Source organism: Perognathus longimembris, chromosome 10 (genome assembly GCF_023159225.1).
Source record: "Perognathus longimembris pacificus isolate PPM17 chromosome 10, ASM2315922v1, whole genome shotgun sequence".
Taxonomy (NCBI): Eukaryota; Metazoa; Chordata; class Mammalia; order Rodentia; family Heteromyidae; genus Perognathus; species Perognathus longimembris.
Window position 1 is genome coordinate 27,756,763 of NC_063170.1, and position 26,329 is coordinate 27,783,091.

The window sequence follows — 26,329 nt, forward strand, 5'->3', positions numbered from 1 at the left end:
GTACAGTGGGTCCCTGGTCACACTCTCTCATAAATGTGGAAGGCTGTTTGGTGAAACCAGATGTGAGGGATGAAGCAAGGAAGCAGGTCTGGGGGTGATGGGGGCTGTGTGTTTTCTACTTCAGATGTCCCCATTTCTCAGTCACTTTTCCCTATCTCTCTGCTAGAGTGAAAGTGTCTCAAGGCCAGGAGCTCAGGCCTCCAGACTATCATCAGGATGGTGGGTGAAGGTCCTTACCTCATCTCGGATCTGGACCGGAGAGGCCAGAGGAGATCCTTTGCAGACAGATATGACCCCAGCCTGAAGACCATGATTCCAGTGCGACCCTATGCAAGGTGAGTCAGGAGGACGAAGTGGGGAACTGAGGGCAGGACTTACAGGGATACTTTCCAGCCCATGAGCAAAGTGAGCACGGTCTCTGCTTCTTATGTGCTGTCCCAGATGTTTGTCCTCGAGTCCCAGGTTCTGCCTGTGGCTGCTGGGGGTCAGGAAAATAACCCCAGCACCCATCCTCCACAGACTGGCATCCAACCCAGTGGATGACGCAGGCTTGCTCTCCTTTGCTACATATTCCTGGCTCACACCGGTGATGCAGAGAAGCTACAAGCACACGCTCACTGTGGACACCCTGCCCCCACTGTCACCCTATGACTCATCTGACACCAATGCCAAAAGGTAGCGGGCTTCCCGTGGGTTACTTGGAGAGGTAAGCCCGCGGGGTGTTAGTGATTCACAGTGGTTGCTACCCGAGTGTCAGTGGGGCTAATTGCCTTCTCAGTTCCACTCTGGGGAGGCGAGGTCTGGGAGGAGATGGTGGAGAGAGGGCCCGGGCCTGAGGCGTGGGCCTAGTCACCTTGTTTGTAAGAGCATTACTTGCTTTGCTTAGTGACTGTGGACCCCCACCTGAACTGCTGCATGCAGCTCTAGGTGTCTTTTCTTGTTCTATTTAAGAATGGTTACTGCTGGGCAGTGGTGACTCAGGTCTGAAATCCTAGCTACTTAAAATCTAAGGAGTATAGTTAGCAAAAAGCCACAAGTGGGGCTGTGGCTTATGTGGTAGAGTTCCAACCTTGAGTAAAAAAGCCAAAACAAGAATGAGCAATCCTGAGTTCAAGCCCTCAGTGCCACACACACACACACACACACACACACACACACACACACACACACACACACACACAGAATGGTTACTGGACTTCTGTACTACACAATGTATTTAGGTTGAACCAAATGAAAGTGACCATGTTTGTCAATTTTAATTAGTTAAAATGCAAATGTCATTGGTTCTATCGGATCCACATCTGTCATAATAATATCAAAGCAACAGAATTTGAACAGTGAAAGTATTTGTACCATATTTCTGTTCTTCTTACCCAGAGTTAGACTGTTAACACATTGATGCAGTCTTGTTTGGAATTTTCCTACTTTGGTTAAATACACCCAGCCCTGCTGTCTTTTGTGGGAAAGGCTCCCTTTTCTGCCTACCTGTACTTTTCACATTTAAAGACAAAAAGTGGAGCCCACTCTACAGTTGTCAATCACTTCGCTCTTTTCAGTTAAATCTTATAAAGACTTGTCCATGTCTGCACAAAGATATCAACTCCTTCCATTCTAATAGCAGCACTAAGCACTGTGCTATTGATGATCCAGGATGTCTAAACAAGGGGCAAGTTCTCAAAGCCCCTGTGTTCATTTCTCTTGGAGGTTGCCCTACCTTGGCCACATGGGGTAAGTTCATGGAACAGCCTAAAGTTAAATACTGAAGGGCTGGGAGTAATAGTTATAGCTTTCCAATTACTTCTGGATCCTATAGAACATAGAATCAAAATTATTTAGCATCTTCTTAGGTGATAAAATAGAGATTCTAGACTCTGCTTTTTTTCCCTTTAAATTATTAACTAGGGATTTTAGAATCTCTAAAGAAATCACAGCTAGTGTCAGTGCTATGATCTATAGTCTGGAGAGAGTTGCCAGAAAACATGAAGAGTCAGGGGCTGGAGCAGCACCTGGGAGTACCAGATCTTCCTTCTAACTCTGGCGATTAGTATCCATCTCTTCTCTTTCAGCTACCCAACACAAACTTATGTCCTCTTCTCTCTCTTGTTATCCTCTGTTCCTAGGTGATCCCACCCACTCCAAGGACTTACACAGCAAACATGTGCTGCTCAATGGCCTGCCATTTCCAGTCTAGTCTCTCTTTCACATTCTGAATCTGTGTGCCCTGCAACATCTGGAGAGGAACACCTGGATGCCTCACATATATTTATGGCTAGAGCTGCTCTGTGTGTGCATGTGCTGGGGATCAAACCCAGGGCCTCGGCATGCTAGGCAAACACTGAGAATTGCAGTCTCTGCCTAACAATCCTATCCTTTCTCTCTCCTCTGTCTCTGCAAGTTCCATTTGCATAGTTGATCAAGCCAAAATACTTGAATTCCTCCAATTCCTCCTCCTCCTTCTTTCCATTGGCAAGTCATGGTTCCTGTCAACCTGTATTTGAAACCTTATCTGCCACTGCTACCTCTCACCTGGAGGCTGACAATCTCTCACTCTTGCCCCTTGTCCTCTCAAAACCTACCATGCTCCCAAGGCAATGTGAAATGTTCTTGTCCTTGTCATATGGGCTTAAAAACCCATAGTGGCTTTCTTCGTACTCAGAATGAAATCCTTCTTCCTAAGGCCCTAAAGGGCCCTTAAGATTTTGCTCAGCCTGGTCTTTTAATGTCTTTTCATATCCTCTTTGCACACACAATGTTCCTTTTAGATTTTTTAAATGGAACTTCTTTCTTTTTTTTTTTTTTTGGAAGTCTGGCACTCTATCACATGAGCCACACCTTCCAGCTTTTTACTGGTTAGTTGGAGTTAAGACTCTTAGATTTGTCTGCCTGTGCTGGCTTTGAGCCCTGATCCTCATATCTTAGCCTCCTGAGTAGCTAGAATTTCAGGCATAAGCCAGCAGCCCCTGGTATGGACAACCTTTTATGGAAAAGATCTGTTAGAGCTGATGTTAAGGCTAATAGGCAGAGGAAAGAAAGGCCTGGAAAGAGTCTCAGCACCATATATTCAGATTCTTACCAGCTTGTGCCTTGGCAATGCTGCCTCAGCTCCTGGACAGGGACTGTGTCATATACTTTTGCAAGCTTCAAACAGTAGGTCTACTCCTTGTTCCCTTCCCTTTCTTTTGCTTCAGATTCCGAGTCCTTTGGGATGAGGAGGTAGAAAAAGTGGGTGCTGAGAAGGCCTCTCTGGGCCGAGTGGCCTGGAAATTCCAGAGGACCCGTGTGCTGATGGATGTCATAGCTAATATCCTCTGCATCGTCATGGCAGCCCTCGGGCCTGTGAGTAGGGATGGCCCCCTCTCCTGCCTTTCTCTAGCTCCCCAGCTGTGCAGTGTGCCATTCTTTACTTTCTCTACGAGCTATTGGGTTTAGTGCATTGTCATTATATTTGTGCTCCTGGGGGTGTAAGTGTGGGTGAATTTCCATAAAATGAATCCTTGTCAGGCACAGCAGCAGCTACTGAAATTAATTAAAAAGTTGGTCTCAGTAAAGTAGCTTGCTGACATTATTCAAGGCCTCTTACGCCCACTTTCCCTTCAGTGGCCCTCTTATCTCTGTGTTGTGCTATTTTACAGACGGTTCTCATTCACCAAATCCTCAAGTACACGGAGAGTACCTCTGGGAGAGTCTGGGTTGGCATCAGCCTATGCCTGGCTCTTTTTGCCACTGAGTTTACCAAGGTCCTCTTTTGGGCCCTTGCCTGGGCCATAAATTACCGCACAGCCATCCGGTTGAAGGTGGCCCTTTCCACTCTGGTTTTTGAAAACCTGGTGTCCTTCAAGACATTGACACACATCTCTGCTGGAGAGGTAAGCTGGGACAGAAGGAATTCCATGTTGGAAACTCAATCCTGATGTTCTCAATATGTGAGGTGTATTTCCTGGGAGTAGTACCTGCCTTCTTTGCTTGTCTACATCCTGTCCATCCTGCCCCATCTCTGCCAAGTGAGGTAGGTGGCGGGGACTTAAAATAAGAAAGACATTCAGAGACCTGGAGACTTTGGAACTGCTTCCTGATGCTGGCTGGAATGGAGCTCAGGGATGATTTAATCCCAATCCCTTTGTCAGTGCAGACAGTGGGGCAGCACAGAACACACTATAAAACCGACTGACTATATAAAACCAACTGACTAGCTGGGCATGGTGGCACTTGCCTGCAATCCTGGCATTTAGAAGGCTGAGGAAGAAGGATGATAAGTTTGGGGCTAGCCTGGGCTACATTGTGCAACCATGTTTATTTGTTTTTTAAAGTTGATTGATGAATCCAATAATTCCAGCTGCCAATTGTGCTTCAGAACTGGCATTTTCTGTGCCCATAGTCCCTAGCAATAAAATCCTTGTCACTTAAGAGGGTTTCCTAATTAAGGGAACCCCAGGTGGTGTGAGGCAAGAAAAAGGACTTGTTTTTCTCTGGTAGTTTCTCTTTCATGTGTTCAAAGTATCCTGTATCAATTGTGATTGGTTTCTGCCTATGCCAGAGAGCCCCAGATAACAGTGGGATTAAACCATGGATTAAGGATGGATTTCTTTTCATTCTACTTAACAGGAGGCTGGAGGTGGATACACAGGGCTGGTGGGGGGCTTTGAGGTCCTCCTCTTTCTTTGTCACTGTCCTAGCATATGGCTCTCCTACAGGCTCAAGATGGGTGCTAGAGATTCCAACCATGTTTCAAAGAGTAAGTAGGAAGAAATAGAGAAAAGCAAAAGAGATCTGTCTTCTACATCGAACTGACTCCTTTTAAGAATGTCTTCCTTCATCCCCTTCCATATTCTGGCCACACTCCTTCCACAGTGGCAGCTAGGAGATGGAGTCTTTTAGTTGCAGAGTTGTGTAAATACAAAAGAGCAGGATTGACAAAGCATATTCCTAGATAGACTTATTACTTTAAGTCTTCCTTCTTTGGGATTCTTAGTCCTAAGTAACTGGTCTCCCTCAAGCCATGCTGGAGTGCGATACTTACTATGTAGGGGCTGGGGGCATAGCTAGCTTAGGTGGCAAAGAACCTGCTAAGTTAAGTGCAAGGCCCTAAGTTCAAACCCTAGTACCACTACCACCCAAAACAAACAAAACAAAACAAACTCACTTTGGTCCCTTGATTGACCCTTCCTCTCAGTCATTTGGAAAACCTCTGGTTGAGGAAATGTCTGAGTAATTCCTCTCACTGGAACCTGTGTGCTTTCTTTCCAGGTGCTCAACGTACTATCAAGTGATAGCTATTCCTTGTTTGAAGCTGCTTTATTTTGTCCCTTGCCAGCCACCATTCCCATCCTAATGGTCGTTTGTGCAGTGTATGCCTTTTTCATTCTGGGGCCCACAGCTTTCATTGGGATATCAGTATATCTCATATTCATCCCAATCCAGGTAAGGACAGCCTTGTCTGTTTGTATTGAATAGGATGGAAGGCTGCCCTCATAGAGTGTGTACCTGGCATTTACAAGTGTGCTTCCTTCTGCCAGCACAGTGTGTGTGTGTGTGTGTGTGTGTGTGTGTGTGTGTGTGTGTGTGTGTGTGTGTAGGGGGGGGGATTAGAGCTGGAACTCAGGGATAGCTTTTTCACTCAAGGCTGGCATTCTACTACTTGAGCCATAGTGCCACTCATGGATTTTTGTAGTTTGGAGATAAGACACTTTTGGGTTTGTCTGCTCAGGCTGGTTTTGATCCATGATCCTCAGATCTCAGCCTTCTCAGTAGCTGCCATTGTTTTATTTTGTTTTTAGAACTTGAACACTCTAGGGAGAGAGGCATGCTTCCTCAGTTAGCTGAAGTTCCAGATACCTCCTCGCATCCTGGCTCTTTGTCATATCACCTGCCTGATTACCAGCAGGTTCCCTCAGGCCGAGGGCACGCTCACCTGATGACCTCAGTCAACTTCCTTTAGAGCTTTTCCTGGCACTTACACTCTAATTCCTGGATTTTTAGGCCAGCTGCAACTCAGCAGTTCTCTCTGAACACAGTGTTTGTACCTTGATTTCAGATGTTTATGGCTAAACTCAATTCAACTTTCCGAAGATCAGCAATTTCTGTGACAGACAAGCGAGTTCAGACAATGAATGAGTTTCTAACCTGCATCAAACTGATTAAAATGTACGCTTGGGAGAAATCATTTACAAACACCATTCAAGGTAGGAGGAGAAGCTGCTTAGAGAATCACTTCTCTGTAGAACATGCTTTTGTGAGAGGCCCTTAGGGTTCCAGGAAGAAGTGCTGCCAAGGGAGCTGTTGGGGTCCCTTTAGGTTGTTCTGTAAGTCAAAGGTTCTTTCAAGGATAGTGGAGAGTTTATAACAGACCCAGGCATCTGATGTCCCCCAAAGTGAGGAATATATGGCTTGTCTTCACTGGACGTGCTAGTGCTGGCTGGTTGCCTTTTACAAAATGAATCTGCTAACACATTCGAGCAGTAAAGGAGCAATCTCAAGCTATTTCTTTGACTTAGGGAAGGCCTTTCCTCCTTCCTTGTCTGTCTGTATCTATCTCTCTGTCACTCTCTGTCTTTGTTTCTCTCTCTCTCTCTTTCAAACACACACACACACACACACACTTCTTTCTTGCCTGCAATGGCTTAATAGTGTTTGACCCACTGTCTATTCCTTGGGAGGTTTACAAGTATGTACATGAAGTTTTAAAAAGATGATATGAAAACTGTCACAATGAAATGGAAATCCAAATCTTTATTGCAGAAACATTGCCATGATTACTGGCATGGGTCCAGGTTGACGGATTACTGATCTGAATCACAGGTTATAGTTGACTCTGGATTTACAATTACATGTTTGCACCAGCATGTAATTGGGAATGAAACTATGAGTCTATACTTCAGTAAGTGGCCTTAGAAAGCTTACTAGTGCTGTGCATGGTGGTGTACTTTCTGGCATCTCAGCCCTCAGGTGGCGGAGGTAGGAGGATCATGAGTTTGAGGCCAGCCTGAGCTACATAGTGAGACCTTGTCCCCCAAACAGAAAAAGAAAGATACCTTTCTAAGCTTGCTGAAGGAAATGACCTGGCTGGCACACCAAAAGTCCCAGAGGACTTTCTTAAGGATTCAGAAACACTTCTGCACATTGTAAACATACTTCATTACAATTTAACTTAATGTACTTCAAGTTGACTTAATTCATATCAACCAACTCCATGTAACTCCAATCAGTTTAAATCATTAAGTATATGCCAAATTCTTCTGTGCAAGACCATGGGAGCTGTGATTAGAACAAATTTTATGCTTTTAAGATAAAAGGAAGATAATTAAGTTAAAAAAAGAGGCCTAGGTGTCTTTTCTCCAGCTCCAGACTGCAGCCAGAATCTACCTGCCACTCTCTGTTCCATGCATACCCCAACCGAAGCCTATCTCCTCTCATGGATTACTCAAGAATCAACATACTCATTTCCCCCCTCTTCTTTATAATTCATTATTTAAAACAAAGTTGAAGATAGATCAACAAAAGATACCTCAGAAAAGGAGTCTCCTTGAAGTCTGGCTGTCTGTCCTTTATATCCCACATCATCTGCTCACTTCTGTCATTCCCTGTCTTTGCCTGGCTCCTGGAGGCCTCTGGACTTATGGGTAGAGGGACCTTGGAAGCCATGCACTTGAGTCTGTGCTGAGTTTGTGCCCAGGGACTTCTGAATTTTACCATTTCAATGTCACTACAGGAGCCATTAACCATCCTTTGGAGAAGGACCAGGAGCTGGTAATACATTTCCTAATACTAATGCTTGATATGCAAAGTAAAACCACATCTGAACTGTTTTCTATTTCACAGATATAAGAAAGAGGGAAAGAAAAATCCTGGAAAAAGCTGGCTATGTCCAAAGTGGAAACTCGGCCCTGGCCCCCATTGTATCCACCATTGCCATTGTGTCCACTTTCACCTGCCACGTTCTCCTGAAGCGCAAGCTCACCGCCCCTGTGGTAAGGCTCAGTTCCAGACATGGCTGTGTTGGCACCCTGTCCCCAGCTGGGCCCAGGGGGACATCTGAACTTCCCACCTCTGTCCACTCTGGTATCAGAACTCCCAGCCAAACAGTGCCAGAACCAGCCCAACTTTAAATTAGTCCTTGGAATGACATGGAGTGCGGGAGAACCTACCCACGATTCTTCCTGGGGCCATGGTTGAGTCCAAGTGGCACTGAGTACTGGACTACTATTTTACATTTACAGAAGAACAATGAAATTAACAGACTATTTGGCTCTTTTTTATGTATACTGTATACTACAAGCCAGAGAGTTTGAAGTCATTCTTTTAGTTCCCACTGAGGGAATTGGAGATCAAAGAGGCATGAATGGGGTCAGAATTCTCCCCTTCCCATATTGAGAGCCATGTTTGCTTTGTTTAAATCCCAACTTGTGGGCCATGACTGGTGGCAAATCATTGATCATGTGTGATGTTGGTTTAATATCTGCAATGTCAGTGTAGTTGTGAGGAAGCAAGAATTGTTTCAGGAAAAGCACATGGGCATCCTGGCCTTTAACTGCTGTGTCAGCGGTCTTTCCCAGGCCAGGAAAAGGAATAATGGGAGTTCAGGGGGGACTTGGGAGGAATGTGCAAAGTAGGATGCTTTTACAAGGAATCTGAGACAAAGAAATGATGAACTGAAGCAAATGGACATTGACTTCAATAAATAAAGTAAAACCTCAGCTAAGATATTAAACTAAATGTCTTCAGGACAAATAGCTGAAGTAAAGTCAACAAAGGAGGGAGGGAGAAAGAGAGAGACAGAGAGAGACAGAGAGAAAGAGACAGAGATACACACAGACAGAGAGACAGAGAGACAGAGAGAGACAGAGGCAGGCAGGCAGGCAGAGACAGACAGACAAACAGACAGACAGAGACAGAGAGAAGCACTAAACTCCGTCTTTCAGTCCCCCAGATCACAAGTATCAAGAGAAGGAGACAATATCTAAGAAAGTGGGGTGCTTTCATTGAGCCATCCCCAGTAAAAATTTTAGTTCTGTTACTTTTGTGTGTGTGTGTGTGTGTGTGTGTGTGTGTGTGTGTGTGTGTGTCTTTTTCGGGTTCTCCAGCATGTCATAATTTCTGACTAGGCTACACTCATATACCCTAGGACTGTGACCCCCAGCTCTGAATACAAAGCTCCATGAGTGACAGTGACATACTATAGGCTGAATGGAATACTGCCCAATTATTGGTAATATTTTTCTTTTGAACAATAGCACATTAGACACATCAAGTTGAGCCCAAATTAAGTGCATGTACTTAATATTTTCCAACATAATACTTCAGAAAAAAGCTACCCCCAAACCCAGTCCCTTGACCACAAAGCTCTTCTTTGGATTCAGAATTGCACACAGCAGTGTGGCATTGGCCCCAGGGAGTTTGGTTATGTCAGGTAGTCTGGGTACTCGGTCCACCAAGGCCTGGGCTTCCTGAGCCAAAGGTGGTCATTTGGGACACAAGAGAGCTCAGTTTTCTTTTTTTTTTTTTTTTTTTTTTTGCCAGTCCTGGGCCTTGGACTCAGGGCCTGAGCACTGTCCCTGGCTTCTTCCCGCTCAAGGCTAGCACTCTGCCACTTGAGCCACAGCGCCGCTTCTGGCCGTTTTCTGTATATGTGGTGCTGGGGAATCGAACCTAGGGCCTCGTGTATCCGAGGCAGGCACTCTTGCCACTAGGCTATATCCCCAGCCCCGAGAGCTCAGTTTTCTTCAGGGATGTATTCAGGCTCAGATAATATAGGAGGATCCTTCAGTATCCTTTGGGTGAGTGTGTCGGTAATGGTGTATGAACTGAGGGCCAAGGCAGTGACCTTTAGCTTTTTCTCTCAACGTTGGGGAAAAAAAGCTTGAGCGAGCATTTTCCATTATTGGAGATGAGAGTCTCACAGACTTTCCTTCCTGGCCTGGCTTTGAATTACGATCCTTAGATCTCAGCCTCTTGAGTAGTAGCTAGAATTAGAGGCATGATTTACTAGAGCCCAATTTACCATCACCTTAATAAAGTATCTAGAATTAATGAAAGCCTGAGATCCTGTCCTGGAGATCTGTTCAACAGGAGGCAAGGCCGCTCAGCTGAAGGAAGCTGTGTGACTGATTTCTTAGATGAGAGAGGAAAGAAGCTGCTAGCCATGAGTTGGATGCCTGAGGAGATGGAGTCTGATGTGAGGTCATCTGCCAAAGGGGAACCAGAACAAGGAAAGTAGAGTGCTCGCCTCATATACATGAAGTCCCCTGCCTTTGATTCCTCAGCACCACATAAACAGAAGAAGCTGGAAGTGGCACTGTGGCTCAAGTGGTAGATGACTAGCCTTGAGCAAAAAGAAGCCAAGGATAGTGCTCAGGCCCTGAGTTAAAGCCCCAGGACAGGCAGAAAAAAAAAAGCAAAATAGATTAAGATGCCACTGTTGTGAATTTGCCAACCAATGGTTTCTGAGCCATGAAATGAAAGCATGTTCCTCTGTGAATTCCAACTGTGCCTCTGTTTCTTATGTCACAGAATGGTTTAGCGGGGAAGCTGCTCACCATGCTAACCCCTCACATTGCTCTTTTGTCCTTCAGGCATTTAGTGTGATTGCCATGTTTAATGTAATGAAGTTTTCGATTGCAATTTTGCCTTTCTCGGTCAAAGCAGCGGCCGAAGCCAGAGTCTCTCTAAAGAGAATGAAGGTATAACTAACATTGGGTGAGTAGGGAAGAGAGATCTTGTTGTGGGTGGGAAAATGCCCAGAAATAGGGGTGCTGTACCAATCCAGTGGAGGGTTGGGTCATTTGTGGGGCTGACATTGGGACAAGGATGTCTGTTGAGAGTTGGAACAGTAAGTGTGTACCAAGACAGAATAGTGAGAGCTTTGCAGGCAGCCTGCTGTGTCTCTCTGGCCAATGAATCTTTTGTTTTTATTTTTATCTTCAAATGGTTGCACAGGGGGTTAAATTATCTCCATTTACATACATAGTTTATCTTTTGTAGCTATACTAGGGCTTGATCTCAGGGCCTGAAGTTCTCACTTGAGGTTTTCCACTCAAATTTGAGACTCTACCACTTGAGCCACACCTCCAATTCTGGCGTTTTACTGATTAACTGGAGATAAAAATTAGTCTGATTTGTCTGTCCAGGCTAGCTTTGAACCTTGATCCTCAGATCTCAGCCTCCTGAGTAGTTAAGATTACAGGCACGAGATCAGATATACCTTCTATCATCCTCTCCCCTTGCCCTTTCCTCCATCAGTCATATCAAGTTTGCAACTTCATTTTCACTCACGCACATCTGAGCATTATGACTGTATTCTTGTACCATTCCATTTTCCATTTCTTCTGGATTATCATTTTGTCAAAGTGGCTGTTAATTGTTCCAAGTGTTTATATCTTGGAGTTTCAAGGCATATACTATACTTCAGTCTGCTTGATTGTGAATATATGCATACGATACACTGTGTGTTTACAGGAAAGAGTCTATTTTAGGTCTAAGATTCACATATGAGAAGAACCAGGAACCCTTTGTATTTGGGGACCTGCCAACCCATGAATCCAGCTGTGGCGGTACCCCTCTTCACCTCCTGGTAACCCGTGTCATCAATTTTAACAGGCACTGTTTATAAGATTGGATTGGAAAGTGCTCTGTTATCACTTTTGGAACCAAACACATCAATACTGTCACATTCATTGTATATGTTGTGATTGCAGAAAAAAAATAGAAATGGCTCTCAGATTATAAGAAGGATATTTTTTTCTTTAATTCTGCTCTCTCCTGACTGCTGCCACCTCTATTCAGAGCCTCCGTCATTTTGCATCTGAACTATCACAGTGACTTACACACCAGTCCTCCTTTACTAACACTGCTGTACTCAAATCCACATTGCATTCAGCCCACAGAGAACTCTTAGAATATTGCTCTGGCCACTAATACTCACCAGCTCCAAATCCTGAACCCTTGTCCTCTTCTCTTCCTGTAGACTGAACACATTGATTGAACTCATTGATTTCTGCAATTTAGTAATCTTGAATCACTTTTTTTTTTTTTTTTACTGCCCTCACCCATACTCCCAAGTCCTGTGTTATGCAAGGCTTTTTGTCTGCCTGTGATGTGCCCTCTGCTTAAATGTTGTCAACCTCTCACCCCTCCCTCATCTTTGCTTGTATAGCAACTGTACTCATCCACCTCAGGCAACAACTGCATGAACCAAGCTAGGGAGTCAGGATTCCCTTCTCTGGCAGTCACTGAGCCACAATGTATGGACACAATGGGTCCTTGTCACATTCACTGAAACATTCTGAGCAGGTTCCAGCTCCTTCCAGACCCACCTCTTCAGGGACGGGAGTTATTTTGTGCTGCAATTTTGTGCTTCAATGCCCGCATCCCAGGGTGGAAGAGCTTCTGAGTTATCCTGGATGTCCTAGTTAGCATTGTCAAGATTTTGATGTGGATTCATTGGAAGATAGATTGAGGGATCTGTTTTTTTTTTAAAAATTAAATTTAATTATTTAATTTAAATATTGTCAAGGTGATATACAGAGGGGTTACAGTTACATACGTAAGGTCGTGAGTACATTTTGTGTCAAACTTATTACCCCCTCCCTTATTTTCCCCACTTTCCTTCCCCTCCAAGTTGTACAGTTAATTTCCAACATATTGTCTTGTGAGTATCTCTGTTGCATTGGTTCACCCGTTATCCTTTGTCTCATCATTTTGATGTTACCCTTCTCTAATTCTGATAAACATATATGCAATACCCAGAGTAGCAAAATCAAATAAAGGGCTGAAAATATGGCCTACTGGTAAAGTGCTCACTTCGTATACATGAAGACCTGGGTTCGATTCCTCAGCACCACATATAAAAAAAGTCGGAAGTGGCGCTGTGGCTCAAGTAGTAGAGTGCTAGCCTTGAGCAAAAAGAAAGCCAGGGACAGTGGTCAGGCCCTGAGTTCAAGCCCCAGGACTGGCAAAAAAAAACCCCAAAATAAAACAAAATCAAATAAAGTAATTACAGGGGATAAAACATAGGAAAGAGAAAAGAAATAATTTCATATAGTACATTAAAAATAACAACAATAAAAAACCTCATGTTTCTTTATCTTGGAATTTATTTTGCTTAGCATCATCTTATATGATCATATGTACATAGCTATTGAGCTATTCTGATCCTCTGCTAGGACTATCCTACATATATTAATTATTACAAATGAGGGAAACCATGGAATCTATGTTTTTATTTTGGGGAGGGGGGTCTGGCTCATTTCACTTAGCATAATTTTTTTCCAAGTCTTTTCATTTCCTTACAAATGGGAGATATCATTCTTGCTGATGGGAACATAGAACTCTATTGTGTATATACTACATCTTCTTGATCCGTTCATCTACTGAGGGGTATCTGGGTTGGTTCTAGATTTTAGCTATGGCAAATAATACTGCAATGAACATGGTTGTGCTGGTAACTTTAGTATGACCTTGTTTGTAGACATTTGGGTAAATGCCCAGAAGTGGGGTTGCTGGGTCATAGGGGAGCTCTATGTTTAGGCTCTTGAAGAACCTCCATACTGCTTTCCAGAATGGTTGAACAAGTTTATACTCCCACCGACAGTATAATAGCATTCCCTTTTGGCCACATCCCTGCCAACATCTGTTGTTATTAGATTTCTTGATAATGGCCATTCTAACTGTGGTGAGGTGGAATCTCAATGTTGTTTTGATTTGCATTTTTTATGGCCAGTGGTGTTGAGCATTTTTTCATGTGCCTCTTGGCCATTCTCATTTCTTTCCTCTTCAGAGAAGACTCTCTTTAAGTCTCTAGCCCACTTACTAATGGGGCAGTTGTTTCTTTGAGAATTTGTTTTGGGGGAACTTAACTTTTTGAGTTCCTATGTATATTTTAGATAGGAGGTCCTTGTCTGTTGTATGGCTAGTGAAGATCTTCTCCCAATCTGCGGGCTTTCTATGTATCTTGCCAGCTATATCCTTTGCCATGCAGAAACTCTGCAGTTCGATGCATTCCCATTTTTCCAACCTTCCTTTGATTGCTGTGTTTCTGGGTCTTTATTAGGAAAGTTTCGACCTGTGCCAAGGAGCCCAAGTATTTCTCTTATTCCTTCCTGCAATGTTTTCAGAGTATCTGCTTTTACCTCGAGGTCTTTGATCCATTTGGAATTGATCCTGGTGCAGGGTGATAAATAAGGATCTAGCTTTTGTTTTCTACATGTCTTTATCCAATTGTGCCAGCAGTATTTGTTGAAGAGGCTGTCTTTCTTCCATCCTATTTTTTTGTCTCCCTTATCAAAGATTAGGTGGTCATAGGTCTGTGGGTTCATTTCTGGGTCTTTGATTCTATTTCATTGGTCCTCTGGCCTGTTCTTGTGCTAGTACCAAGCTTTTAAAAAATTATTATTACTATAGTTTTGTAACAGTTTGAACTTTGTTATTGATATTCTTCCAGCACTGCTCTTCCTGCTAAGGATTTTTTTTTTTAATATTTGGGGTCTTTATTATTCCACATGAAATTTTGTATTGCTTCTCTTATTTTATTAAAGAATGATTTGGGGATATTGATGAATATTGCATTGAGTTTGTAGATAGCCTTTGGAAGTATTGCCATTTTCACAATGTTAATCTTCCCAATCCAGGAGTATGGGAGGTTTTTCAACTTCCTTAGTTCTGTCTTAATTTCCCTTTTCAGGTTTTTAAAATTTTCATAATAGAGGTAGTATGGGGGGATTCTTGAAAGTGGATGATGTCTGCCTGTTTAATTTTGTGTCTTTAATCTTAGAAAATTCTCATAGCTAAAAGCCCCCCATCTTACATCACTCAACCAGAAGATCCAGACATTATGTTGTTTTTGGCAAATGCCACTTTGACATGGGAACAAGAAGCCTGCCTGAAAGATGATCCAAAGAAAATGAAAAACCGGAAAAAGCAATTGTTCAAGAAACAGAGGCCAGACATATACAGTGAGCCGAGTCCATCTGCCCAGGAAGTTGCTAGCACAGAGGAGCAAAGTGGCAGCCCCAAATCAGTTCTGCACAACATAAACTTTGTGGTGAGAAAGGTGGGTGTAGTTGTTAGCTTCATAGGACTGTAATAAAATACCTGAGACAACTTATAAAGAGAATACCTTTGTTTTGACACAGTTCTGAAAATGGTAGTCCAGAGGGTTTCTCCATAACAAAAACATCTACTGAGAGTTGCACAGTATGGTGGGAGGTGTGTAGTAGAGAAGGTCACTTAGTCTGTGTGCTAGGAAGCAGAGAAAGAAGAGATCGTGGTCCATAAGGACTCATAAGAGCTTGCTTCCTGAAAGTCATCTTTACTTCCCAATGGATCCCTGAGGATCTAACAACACAGGGATATTCATCATCTAAACTATAGTGGTGGTTGTGGATATGAAGGCATGGCCTCTATGTTTCTCCTTGTACTATATAGTCATGGCCTTCTTATGTCTCATAAAATTTAGTTTGAGCTGGATGGAAGCCACAGTGGACTGTCTGTAACCAGGTTCTCTTTCTCTCTCTACTCAATTTGAAAATTATGTATGTGAACCTTGGAAGTGTTTACCTCAAACTTTGAGAACACAATTCCATATTAGTACTGCTTTTCCAATGACATCCTTGCAAGGAGTTTGTTTAATTTTTTTTTATCTTTATTGATAAGGTGATGAGCAGGGGGTTACAGTTATATAAGTGAAATAATGCTTGTATTTGTTTTTAAAGTGTTACTCACTCCCTCATTTTCTCCTGCTTACCCCTCCTTACTTCCCTCCTTGCCCCCCAAGTTGTAAGGGTGATATCTAATCTAGTTTCAAATGAGTGCCATTGTTGCATTTGTTCATCTTTGACCTGCTGTTTCTGTGATTTCCTTTCCCTTCCCCAGGTTGAATAATCTTATATACAAGACACAAGGTACAAAAAATTAAGAGAGATTAAAGAAAAATAAAAATAGAAATAAAAGAAATGGGGCTGGGAATATGACCTAGTGGCAAGAGTGCTTGCCTCCTATACATGAAGCCCTGGGTTCGATTCCTCAGCACCACATATATTGAAAATGGCCAGAAGTGGTGCTATGGTTCAAGTGGCAGAGTGCTAGCCTTGAGCAAAAAGAAGCCAGGGACAGTGTTCAGGCCCTGAGTCCAAGGCCCAGGACTGGCAAAAAAAAAAAAAAAGAAAGAAAGAAAGAAAGAAAGAAAGAAAAACACTTAAACACTTAAAGGACATAATTAGCACTTCTTCTTTCCATATCTTGGAGTTCATGTTGATATACTTTATTATATCTGATCCTATGTACTAAGCAATTGGGTTGTTGAGATCCTGTGTTAAGAATATCATAGACATAGTCTAGTTTTTTTTTTTTCAAATTTTTATTATCAAACTGATGTACAGAGAGGTTACAGTTTCATACATTAGGCATTGGATACATTACTTGTACTGTTTGTTACCTCCTCCTTCATACGCCCCCTTCCTCCTCCCCCTTTCCCTTTCCCCCCATGAGGTGTTCAGTTCACTTACACCAAACAGCTATGCAAGTATTGCTTTTGTAGTTGTTTGTCTTTTTTTACCCTGTGTCTCTCAATTTTGGTATTCCCTTTCAATTTCCTAGTTCTAATACCAGTATACATAGTCTAGTTTTTACAAATGAGGGAAACCATGCAAACAACTTTTCTTTGGGTTTGGCTTACTGCACTTAATATAATTTTTTCCAGGTCTTTCCATTTCCTTACAAATGGAGCAATATTATTCTTTCTGATGGAAGCATAGAACTCCATTATGCATTATATACCACATCTTGTTGATCCATTCATCTACTGAGAGGCATCTGGGTTGATTCCATATCTTAGGTGTAGTAAATAATGCTGCAGTGAACATAGTTGTGCTGGTAACTTTAGCATGGCTTTGTTTGTGGTCATTTGGGTAAATGCCCAGAAGTGGGGTTGCTGGGTCATAGGGGAGCTCTATGTTTAGGCTCTTGAAGAACCTCCATACTGCTTCCCAGAGTGGTTGAACAAGTTTACACTCCCACCAACAGTATAATAGCATTCCCTTTTGGCCACATCCCTGCCAGCATCTGTTGTTATTAGATTTCTTGATAATGGCCATTCTAACTGTGGTGAGGTGGAATCTCAATGTTGTTTTGATTTGCATTTTTTATGGCCAGTGATGTTGAGCATTTCTTCATGTGCCTCTTGGCCATTCTCATTTCCTCTTCAGAGAAGTCTCTCTTTAAGTCTTTAGCCCACTTACTAATGGGGCAGTTGTTTGAGGATTTGTTGTTTTTTTGCGGCGGGGCGGGGGAGGGGGGGCTTAAGTTCTTGAGTTCCTATGTATACTTTAGATAGGAGGTCCTTGTCTGTTGTATGGCTAGTGAAGATCTTCTCCCAATCTGTGGGCTTTCTATTTATCTTGTAAGCTATGTTCTTTGCCATGCAGAAAATCTGCAGCTTTATGCAATCCCATTTATCCAGCCTTTCTTTGATTGTTGTGTTTTTGGGTCTTTATGAGAAAAGTTTCGACCTGTGCCAAGGAGCCCAAGTGTTTCTCCTATTCCTTCTTGTAATGTTTTCAGGGTATCTGCTTTTACCTCAAAGTCTTTGATCCATTTGGAATTGATTCTGGTGCAGGGTGATATATAAGTAGTTTTAGTTTTCTGCATGTCTTTATCCAATTGTGCCAGCACTATTTGTTGAAGAGGCTCTTTCTTCCATCCTATTTTTTTGTCTCTCTTATTAAAGATTAGGTGGTCATAGGTCTGTGGTCTTTGATTCTATTTCATTGGTCCTCTGGCCTGTTTTTGTGCCAGTACCAACCTTTTTTTTTTTTTTTTTTTTTTTCAATACTATGGCTTTGTGGTGGGGTTTGAACTTTGGTATTGATATTCCTGCAGCACTGCCCTTCCTGCTAAGGATTGTTTGTGCCATCTGGAGTCTTTTATTATTCCACATGAATTTTTGTATTGCTTCTTCTATTTCATTAAAGAATAATTTTGGGATATTGATGGGTATTGCATTGAGTTTGTATTGAGCCTTTGGCAGCATTGCTGTTTTCATGATTGATCCTCCTGATTCAGGAGCATGGGAGGTTTTTCCATTTCCTTAGATCTGCTTCAGTTTCCTTTTTGAAATTTTTGAAGTATTCATTGTAGAGGTCCTTCACTTCTTTGGTTAAGTGGGTTCCTACGTATTTTTTTTTTTTTAGGCTATTGCAAAAGGAGTTGTTTTCTTAATTTCAGCTTTTTCCTTCTCATTGTTGCCATATAGAAAAGCTACCTATGTTTGTGGATTAATTTTGTACCCTGCTACTTTGCTGAAGTTTTATATCAGCTCAAGTAACTTGGGAGTGGAGTCTCTCAACACAGGACCACGTCATCTGCAAAGAGGGAGAGTTTTATTTCTTCTTTCCCTATTTGGATTCCCTTTGTGTTTTCCTCTTGTAAGGCTCTAGCTAGGAATTCTAGTACTATATTGAAGAGGAGTGGAGAGAGTGGACATCCTTGTTATGTTCTTGATTTTAGAATAAATGGCTTTAACTTTTTACCATTAAGTATAACATTTTTCTTTTTCTTAATTTTAATTATTTTCAATTACACAAAGTGTTTTCTATTTACATGTCCGTTTATGTGTATATTGCATCTTTTATAACTTTATTGTAAAGGTGATGTATAGAGAGAGGTTACAGTTACATGAGTCAAGTAATGAGGAATGCATTTCCTTTTTAACAGTGCCACCCTCTCCCTCATTCTCTCCCAGGTTTTTCCCTCCCAACGTCTCTTACCCCAAAATTGTATAATCCATTTCCAATATCTAATGTCTAATGGGTTTCACTGCTGAATTGGTTCACCCTTTGTCCCATCATTTCTGTGCTTCCCGTTTCCCTCACCAAATCAGGTAAACTTATATACAAGACAAAGGTACAGAAATCTAAAACTGTGACAGAAGGGAATAAGCCAAAGAAAAAAGGAAAGAAGAAGAAAAAAGAATTGAAAACAGTATAATTAAAAAAACCCTCTTCCATTTCCTGGAGTTCATTTTAATAAGCATCACTGAGCCCTTCTGATCATCTCCTAAGAATACCCTCCTTTGTTCTCACTGTGTGAATGTTTAGATTGCTATTTAATTAATCATGTCTGGGTGTAATTATTTGTCTTTTACTATCCATAAGTTTACTTGTAGATACGATGAATCTTAATTAGTGTTACTCTTTCCATCATTCTCCTTCACCTTCCATCCTGTCTCATCCATCTCCTAAAGTTTTCTAGTTTTATTTCCATGTGTATACATTGTATTTTCCCACCAGGTCTCTCTCCACTTGTCCATTTCCCTCCCCTTAGCTCTTCTTCAAATGAAGCATGTTTCAGCTTTTGGATAATCATTTTGTTAAAATATCTGTAAATTGTTCAAAAGTGTTACATGATGGAAATCCACCTGCAGATACTATCATCATATTTAGTCAGTTTGATTGTCTATGTTTGCATATGGCACATTATGTGTTTTCATGTATGTTTGTGTTTTAAGTTTAATATCCACATGTAACAGAAAACACACTTTGTCTGATTGAGTCTAACTCACTTCATTCAACATGCTGTTTTCCAAGTCTATTTTTTTCCCTGAAAATGACATATTAAACTTTCTGATAGATGAGTAAAATTTCATTATACATATATCACATTTTCTTGAGCCATTTGCTGTTGGAGGGCACCTGAGCTATTTCCATAATTTGGCTATTATGAATAGTGCTATAAAAAACATGAGTATGCAAGTGCCTTTACTGTATCTTGTCTTGGTATCTTTTGGATAAATGCTCGAGTGATATCTCTGGATAGTAGGGTTATTCTAGTTTTAATGTTTTCAGGAATCACCCTACCAACTTCTGTAGTGGTTGAGCTAACTTACATTTCTACCCACAATTCATTGGTCTTCCTTTTCTCCTACATCCTTGTCAGCATTTGTTTTTCATATTCTTGATGGCCATTCTGGTTGGACTGAGGTGGAATCTCAATGGTGTTTTAATTTACCAGGGATGCTGAATCTTTCTTTATGTAGTTATTGGCCATTTGTACTTCTCTTGAGAAGTTTCTACTTAGCTCCTTTGCTTGTTTTATTAATCGCGTTATTGATTCTTTGGAGGTCTAGTGTTTTAGAACTCTCTGTGTTTTATAAGTAGACCCTTATCAGACATATAGCTGGCAAAGATTTGCTCTCATTCTTTAGGGCATCTTTTACACTTAGTAAATTTATCTTTCACTGTACAGAAGGATTTTAGCTTGATGGAACCCCATTTGTCATTGGCCAACATTGGGCCCATCTTTCCTTCATTATTACAAAACAGATTTTTGAGCACTGGACATCTCCTCAGCAGTGCTCCCAAGGTGGCAACAGTGATTTTTGCTGTAGTGCTCAGCACTAATGATGTTCCTAGTGTTGTAATCTCCCATCTTGTTGACTAACTCTTTTCCTGTGCAAATACTGCAATAGGAAAGAGGCTTATTGTCATGCAATAGTTTACCATGGGGATTGGTCCCTCTGGCAGCTAACAAGGCTGCCTGCCATGTAACAAGGCTGCCTGCTATGTATTCATTGGGAATGATGTCTGATATTCAGTGGGCGGAGTGAAGTCACGCTAAGTTCTGCTGAAAGAAGCCACTTTGCCTTCTTCCTGCATCCCAGTGCATCTGGTGTGCAGTGTCTGATTGCTTCAACCATGCCTGCTCAGATGGTCCCAGAAAACTGCTATCATCTGAAGAAACTTCTGTATATCCCTTCAGTTGTTTTAATCCAAATGCAGTTCTCAGAATGTTGTAATGTCTGGATTTGCTCATCAAGGCCAAGGTCAGCACGTTGTAAATAAAGTACGTGGAAGATTTGTAGTTGAAGCCATGCAGTCACATGAATGAGTAGTCCTTTGCCACCGGATAGACTTCTGTTGTAGTTTCTGACATTTAGCAGCTCCGTGGCTTTGTGTATCCTGCCTAAGCTCTTAATATCTGTTTCTTGATCTCTTCTGTGAAAAAAAAATTTTTTTTTTGGCCAGTCCTGGGCCGTGAACTCAGGGCCTGAGCACTGTCCCTGGCTTCTTTTTGCTCAAGGCTAGCACTCTGCCACTTGAGCCACAGCGCCACTTCTGGCCATTTTCTGTATATGTGGTGCTGAGTAATCGAACCCAGGGCCTCATGTATACGAGGCAAGCACTCTTGCCACTAGGCCATATTCCCAGCCCCTCTTCTGTGACTTTTGTAATAATTGTGCTTATTTCAGAAAATGCTTGTGATAAATTATGATAAACCGATAGTTAACTTCAACTGCTATTAGCAATTGTTACACTTTTTCTAGTAATTATCCAGATTAAGCATTGCCCTTAGATATCTTAAATTCAGGTCTTACATGTTTTTCCCAATGCAGCTCCATCATTCCTTTAGACATTGTCCTCCAGGATGTCAGGGGGTGTTATTCAGAGATATGCCTAGAACCTGGCCAGAAGTTCCCAGTAATATCTGCTGAGTGAATAAATGAACTATCAGAATCCTGGAGAATACAAGCCTTGAGGGTTTTCTGCTGGAGACATGACAAGGCTGGATAGGACTCAAGGAGTTTTAAGGAAATGTATTTTTTTTTCTGTTTATATGATACTGAGGAATTGAACCCAGAGCTTTGTGCATGCTTGGCAAAGCACTCTACCACTAAGCCACATTCCCAGACCCAGGAAATGTATTTTTATTACCACATATTAACTATACAAAGGTATTTAACTGTGATGTTTCTGTATATGTATACAATGTACTTTGATCAAATTCAACCTTGTATTACATTTTCTTATCTCTTCCTTCCCCTTTTAAAACAATTTCTATTTTTTTTGTGACAATACTGGGTCATTTGCTCTTGCTTGGCTTTTTCAGTTAAAGCTGACACTCTAGCATTTGAGGCTACACTTCTACTTCCAGCTTCTTACTAGTTAACTGGAGATAAGAGTCTCAGATTTATCAGCTTGAGCTGACTTTGAACTTTTTTTTTTTTTTTTTTTTTTTGGCCAGTCCTGGGCCTTGGACTCAGGGCCTGAGCACTGTCCCTGGCTTCTTCCCGCTCAAGGCTAGCACTCTGCCACTTGAGCCACAGCGCCACTTCTGGCCGTTTTCTGTATATGTGGTGCTGGGGAATCGAACCTAGGGCCTCGTGCATCCGAGGCAGGCACTCTTGCCACTAGGCTATATCCCCAGCCCTGACTTTGAACTTTGATCCTCAGATCTCTGCTTCCTGAGTAGCTAGGATTACCTGTGTGAGCCATCATCATCTGGTGGGCCTCATTATTCTGTTTTCATACATGTGTATGGAAGGTGATGATCACTTCTGGCCCAGCTCAGGATTGAAAAAAGCTATACCTGTTTCCATGTTGGGCATCTCTGCTCTAAGCAATTGCAGGGAGCAGGCTTACAAGAGAATGTTCTCCAGTGGTCCACATGCAATATGTGTTCAAACACAGCAGTAGAAACATGCTCGCCTCAATCTCCACATGGGCTGTTCTTCTTCCTGTAGAGGTCTACCTGCTCCCTCCCTCAGTCTCCTTCATGTCTTACTTAAATGTCACCTATAGCAAATGCTGTCTGTGGCTCTTGTGCCTTGGTGTGCTCTGGCCATTTTCCAACAGAAGAGTGCATTTGTGCCTGAGAGTTCCTGTCCCTACTCCCAGAGTGCTAAGATTTTGGCAGACAAGGAAACAGGCCTCAGGCAATAACTTCTGGGCTATTTATATAAAGCTGTGCTCAGTTTCTAAGAGCTTCCTTATGCCATGGAGCTTTATTTGCCTCCTGTGAGAGCTGACTTCAAAGTCTACATTTACGGCTACTTTTCCTTTTCTGTACCACTTCCTCTCTTGTTTGGGATGTGTTCATTATCCTGAAAACAGAATAATGCATTCTTATACACCCTGAGCCAGCATTTGTTCTTGGCAGGACTTAGCTTTCTCAGGGGGTTTTCTGTGTCCCCGCCTCACCACACTTACTCCAGGTTTTGCCTGCTTCTCTTGCTTCTTGTCTGCCTTCCCCAGGGCAGATGAAGAACTCACCTGCATTCCTTGCTCTTGTGTCACCATTGATGTTCAGCTTACTACCTGGCACCTACCAGGTGCTCAGTAATGACTTGATGATGAATGAACTGATCTGCAGCTGTAGTGAAATCCAGAGCCCAACATGTTTAAATAGAATAGCTTCCCAGTGTTTTTAAGTTGAGTTGCGATGGTGGAGGAATTAATATAAAGACTCTTGAAAAGGTCATCTGTGTTCCTGTAGACTCTCTCACCTTTTTGCCTCCTGTTCGACTTGCTTTCCTGGAGTCTGGACACAGGACAAGCCTAAGTCCAGAGCCTGTTTCTCCCCAGACCAGCACAAGGCTGTTTTACATCAGTGCCTGTACACAGTTTTTAGAAGGCCTCTGGGCACTCTGCTGTGCTGTGCAAAGGGGAACATTTAATTAAGATTTATGTCCTGGCATCTTCCCTGGTTGTGTGCATTGGAGTGGGGGAAGAGGCGGCAGCTGCCACCTCACAGGGCGTGCCGGAGCATTTGTCCCCATTGAGAACTTAGGAGTGTGACTGAGTCTTTTGTGTACTTCTCTGGCAGGGGAAGGTCCTGGGAATCTGTGGGAATGTCGGAAGTGGGAAGAGCTCCCTCATCTCAGCTCTCCTAGGACAGGTAAGCAGTGAGTGAGTTCTGCAAGGTGGCATATAAATATGACAATGAAGTAGCTCCCTTCCTGCCTGGCTTTGGGATTTGAGGGCCCTGCGGAAGAGTGGACAGGCGGTGTGTTTGGACACCTTTGGGCACCGCGCACATGTTTGGTAGACAATTGAGAGGTTCATGCATTTGGCAGCTCCATGCCCATTGGCTAGACAAGGGCCACTCACCCTTTCATACACCTTAGGGTTTGCACCCTGAGGCCATGTGTGAAATGGGGATTCCTTCTGCCTGGATTCCTTAAGTAAGGAGAAATGTGAAACTCATTGTTTCCCCATGACTTGGGCTGTTCTGATTTAGCAAAGTTAGCAGGGCAATGTGGTGAAGAACAAAGGAACCTGGGTCTCATGGTGATTTTCTATGTATTTTCCCTAGTTTGTCTCCATGTCCCTAGTACCCACCTCAGTGTCTACCCAGAGCAGTTGTTTCACTGCACCTGATCCAGGGGAGGGTAGGTGGTTCAGTGAACTGGGTTTTGTCTCTTCTCTGCTCCCTCTATCTGGAGGGGACCTCTAGCACTAGGGGGCATGGTGAGGCCATTTACTATGCTCATGTTGTCATAGTTTCTAAGTTGTATTTAAATTAATGAGAAATTTTCTGGGGAAAATATTATGTTCTCTTCCATTTTACTATTCCTAAAGAGAAGAACAAGTGGTTGGGATTGTCTCTAGCAAAAGAATGTGGGGTATCTGAAGAAGTAAGCTTCAGTAGAACCCCACTGCAATGGTGTGTGTGTGTGTGTGTGTGTGTGTGTGTGTGTGTGTGTTACTCCAATGTGAGTGACTTCTTGGGCCTCCTTTGACTGTAGAGGTGTGGGTGGGAGGAGGGGCTGGACTGGGTCAAGTGCACCCCTGAGATTTATTGTGTGCACCTCTAAGTTGATGCTGGGGCTGCCAGATGTGTTCCAGGTGACCCAGCTCAATTCTCTACCTAAGAACATGGACCCTCGGGACATCATAAGAAACAATGTGTACTGGGCTTAGATATCTCCAGTGTTCATCTGGAAGACAGGATGGCATAATGTAGTTGTGCTGCTGAATCAAGGCTGCCCCTGCAGGCAGGACACACTCCACACTGCACAGGCTTCACCCTGAATGGAGGCCGCCCCTGCAAGCAGGACACACTCTGTACTCTGCACAGGCCTTGCCCTGAATGGAGGCTGCCCCTGCAAGCAGGACACACTCCACACTGCACAGGCTGAGCCCGGAGTGGAGGCTGCCCCTGCAGGCAGGACACACTCTGCACTCTGCACAGGCCATGCCCTGCTCCCAGTGACCTGGGAAGGGAGGTTTGAACCCAGCCAATGCGCCTGGAGGAAAGGAGTGTCTCACAATTAGTGTCTCCAGGATGTCTCACTGTAATTGCACGGGGATAAAATGTGCAACAGCAAGCCCGTGGCTGAAGCTCTTGAAGGGCAGGAGAACCCCAACTATTTGTTCCCTGATGTTTACTTCCTAACCCATCTGAGGTGATTGACCTTGAGAGCTTCAGTTGGGCTTTGCAGTGTGTGCATATGACACCTTTCTGAGCCTCTGGTACCTTTGTAACCAATACCCACGGAATAAGTGGTTGGCAGGGGACCACAGGCACTGCCAAGGGGCCTTAAGTACGGCATCTGAGCCCTTTTCTGGGGGGTATTGCTGTTCCAGATGCAGTTACAGAGAGGAGTTGTGGCGGTCAATGGATCTCTGGCTTATGTTTCACAGCAAGCATGGATCTTTCATGGAAATGTGAGAGAAAACATATTATTTGGAGAAAAGTACAATCACCAAAGGTAACACTAACTCTTAAAATCATGAGGCACGCTGGTATTTGGCATGTCCCACCACAGATGCTGATGCCATTGGTAATGATTGCTAAGTCGATTTCTCTAATGAGCTCCGATGAAGCATTGGCACTGGCATCTCTCTTCCTGACCGGAGAATTCAGGTTCACCTTCTGCAGACTTGAGGCCACACACTGAGAGGAGGATGCAACCAATGCTCCCTCCCCAGAGCCCAGAACCATATGTTATGCGGTTCTCTGTCACAGGGCTTATGTTGTCTGATTGGGGGAAAAAATGAACCTGGCAATTTTTGCTTTAGGCTGAGTAACCAAAACTTTGCTTGAAATCATGAGCAGCAGGCCTGCAATTAATCACCCCTGACATTGTTACTTCACATCAGCATTATCGGGATGTCTTGTGGTTAGTGTCCTCAAAATGATCAAATGCAATCAAAGCAAAGTTCCAGTTATAATTATCTGATATGCTGTGAGCCATTTATCTCGAAGCTATGGAAATAGTGGCTTCCTAGGGTTTATGGTCAAGTTTGATGTGTTTTCTCGGGCATCCTCTCCTTTGAGGATGAAGCCACTTGTTTAGGAAGGATCTGGGATTCAAGTCCATTTTGTGGATGGGGAAACTGGAGCACACAGAGCTGAGCTGACTGGCTCAAGGTCAATGATATTAAATGGTTGACTCAGGCCCTCCCCAAGTACCACAGTGCTCACAGTAAAAAGAGACGGTTGGTCTTAGGGTTCTAGCCACAGTTTGAACTTTCTAATTTTACTGTCTGAATCCACACACTCGGCCCTTCCTGGCTGGCATTAACCAACATGTGCATGCCCAGTAGGAGGTCTGTTAGCTCAC

General features: G+C 42.9%; 1 protein-coding gene across 2 annotated transcripts in view; it reads left to right on the plus strand.

The window, feature by feature from the left end:
* Nucleotides 1–216: 216 nt before the first annotated feature.
* Abcc12 (ATP binding cassette subfamily C member 12) overlaps nucleotides 217–26,329 on the plus strand; it is a 67,767-nt gene continuing 41,654 nt past the window's right edge. For both annotated transcript variants that reach the window (XM_048354824.1, XM_048354826.1), the window contains exons 1-11: nucleotides 217–335; nucleotides 520–675; nucleotides 3,189–3,336; nucleotides 3,633–3,866; nucleotides 5,245–5,418; nucleotides 6,032–6,179; nucleotides 7,816–7,964; nucleotides 10,566–10,673; nucleotides 14,762–15,040; nucleotides 23,587–23,658; nucleotides 25,350–25,474. In XM_048354824.1, coding sequence (XP_048210781.1) covers nucleotides 217–335; nucleotides 520–675; nucleotides 3,189–3,336; nucleotides 3,633–3,866; nucleotides 5,245–5,418; nucleotides 6,032–6,179; nucleotides 7,816–7,964; nucleotides 10,566–10,673; nucleotides 14,762–15,040; nucleotides 23,587–23,658; nucleotides 25,350–25,474 — 1,712 coding nt within the window. The remainder of the gene's footprint in view (nucleotides 336–519; nucleotides 676–3,188; nucleotides 3,337–3,632; nucleotides 3,867–5,244; nucleotides 5,419–6,031; nucleotides 6,180–7,815; nucleotides 7,965–10,565; nucleotides 10,674–14,761; nucleotides 15,041–23,586; nucleotides 23,659–25,349; nucleotides 25,475–26,329) is intronic.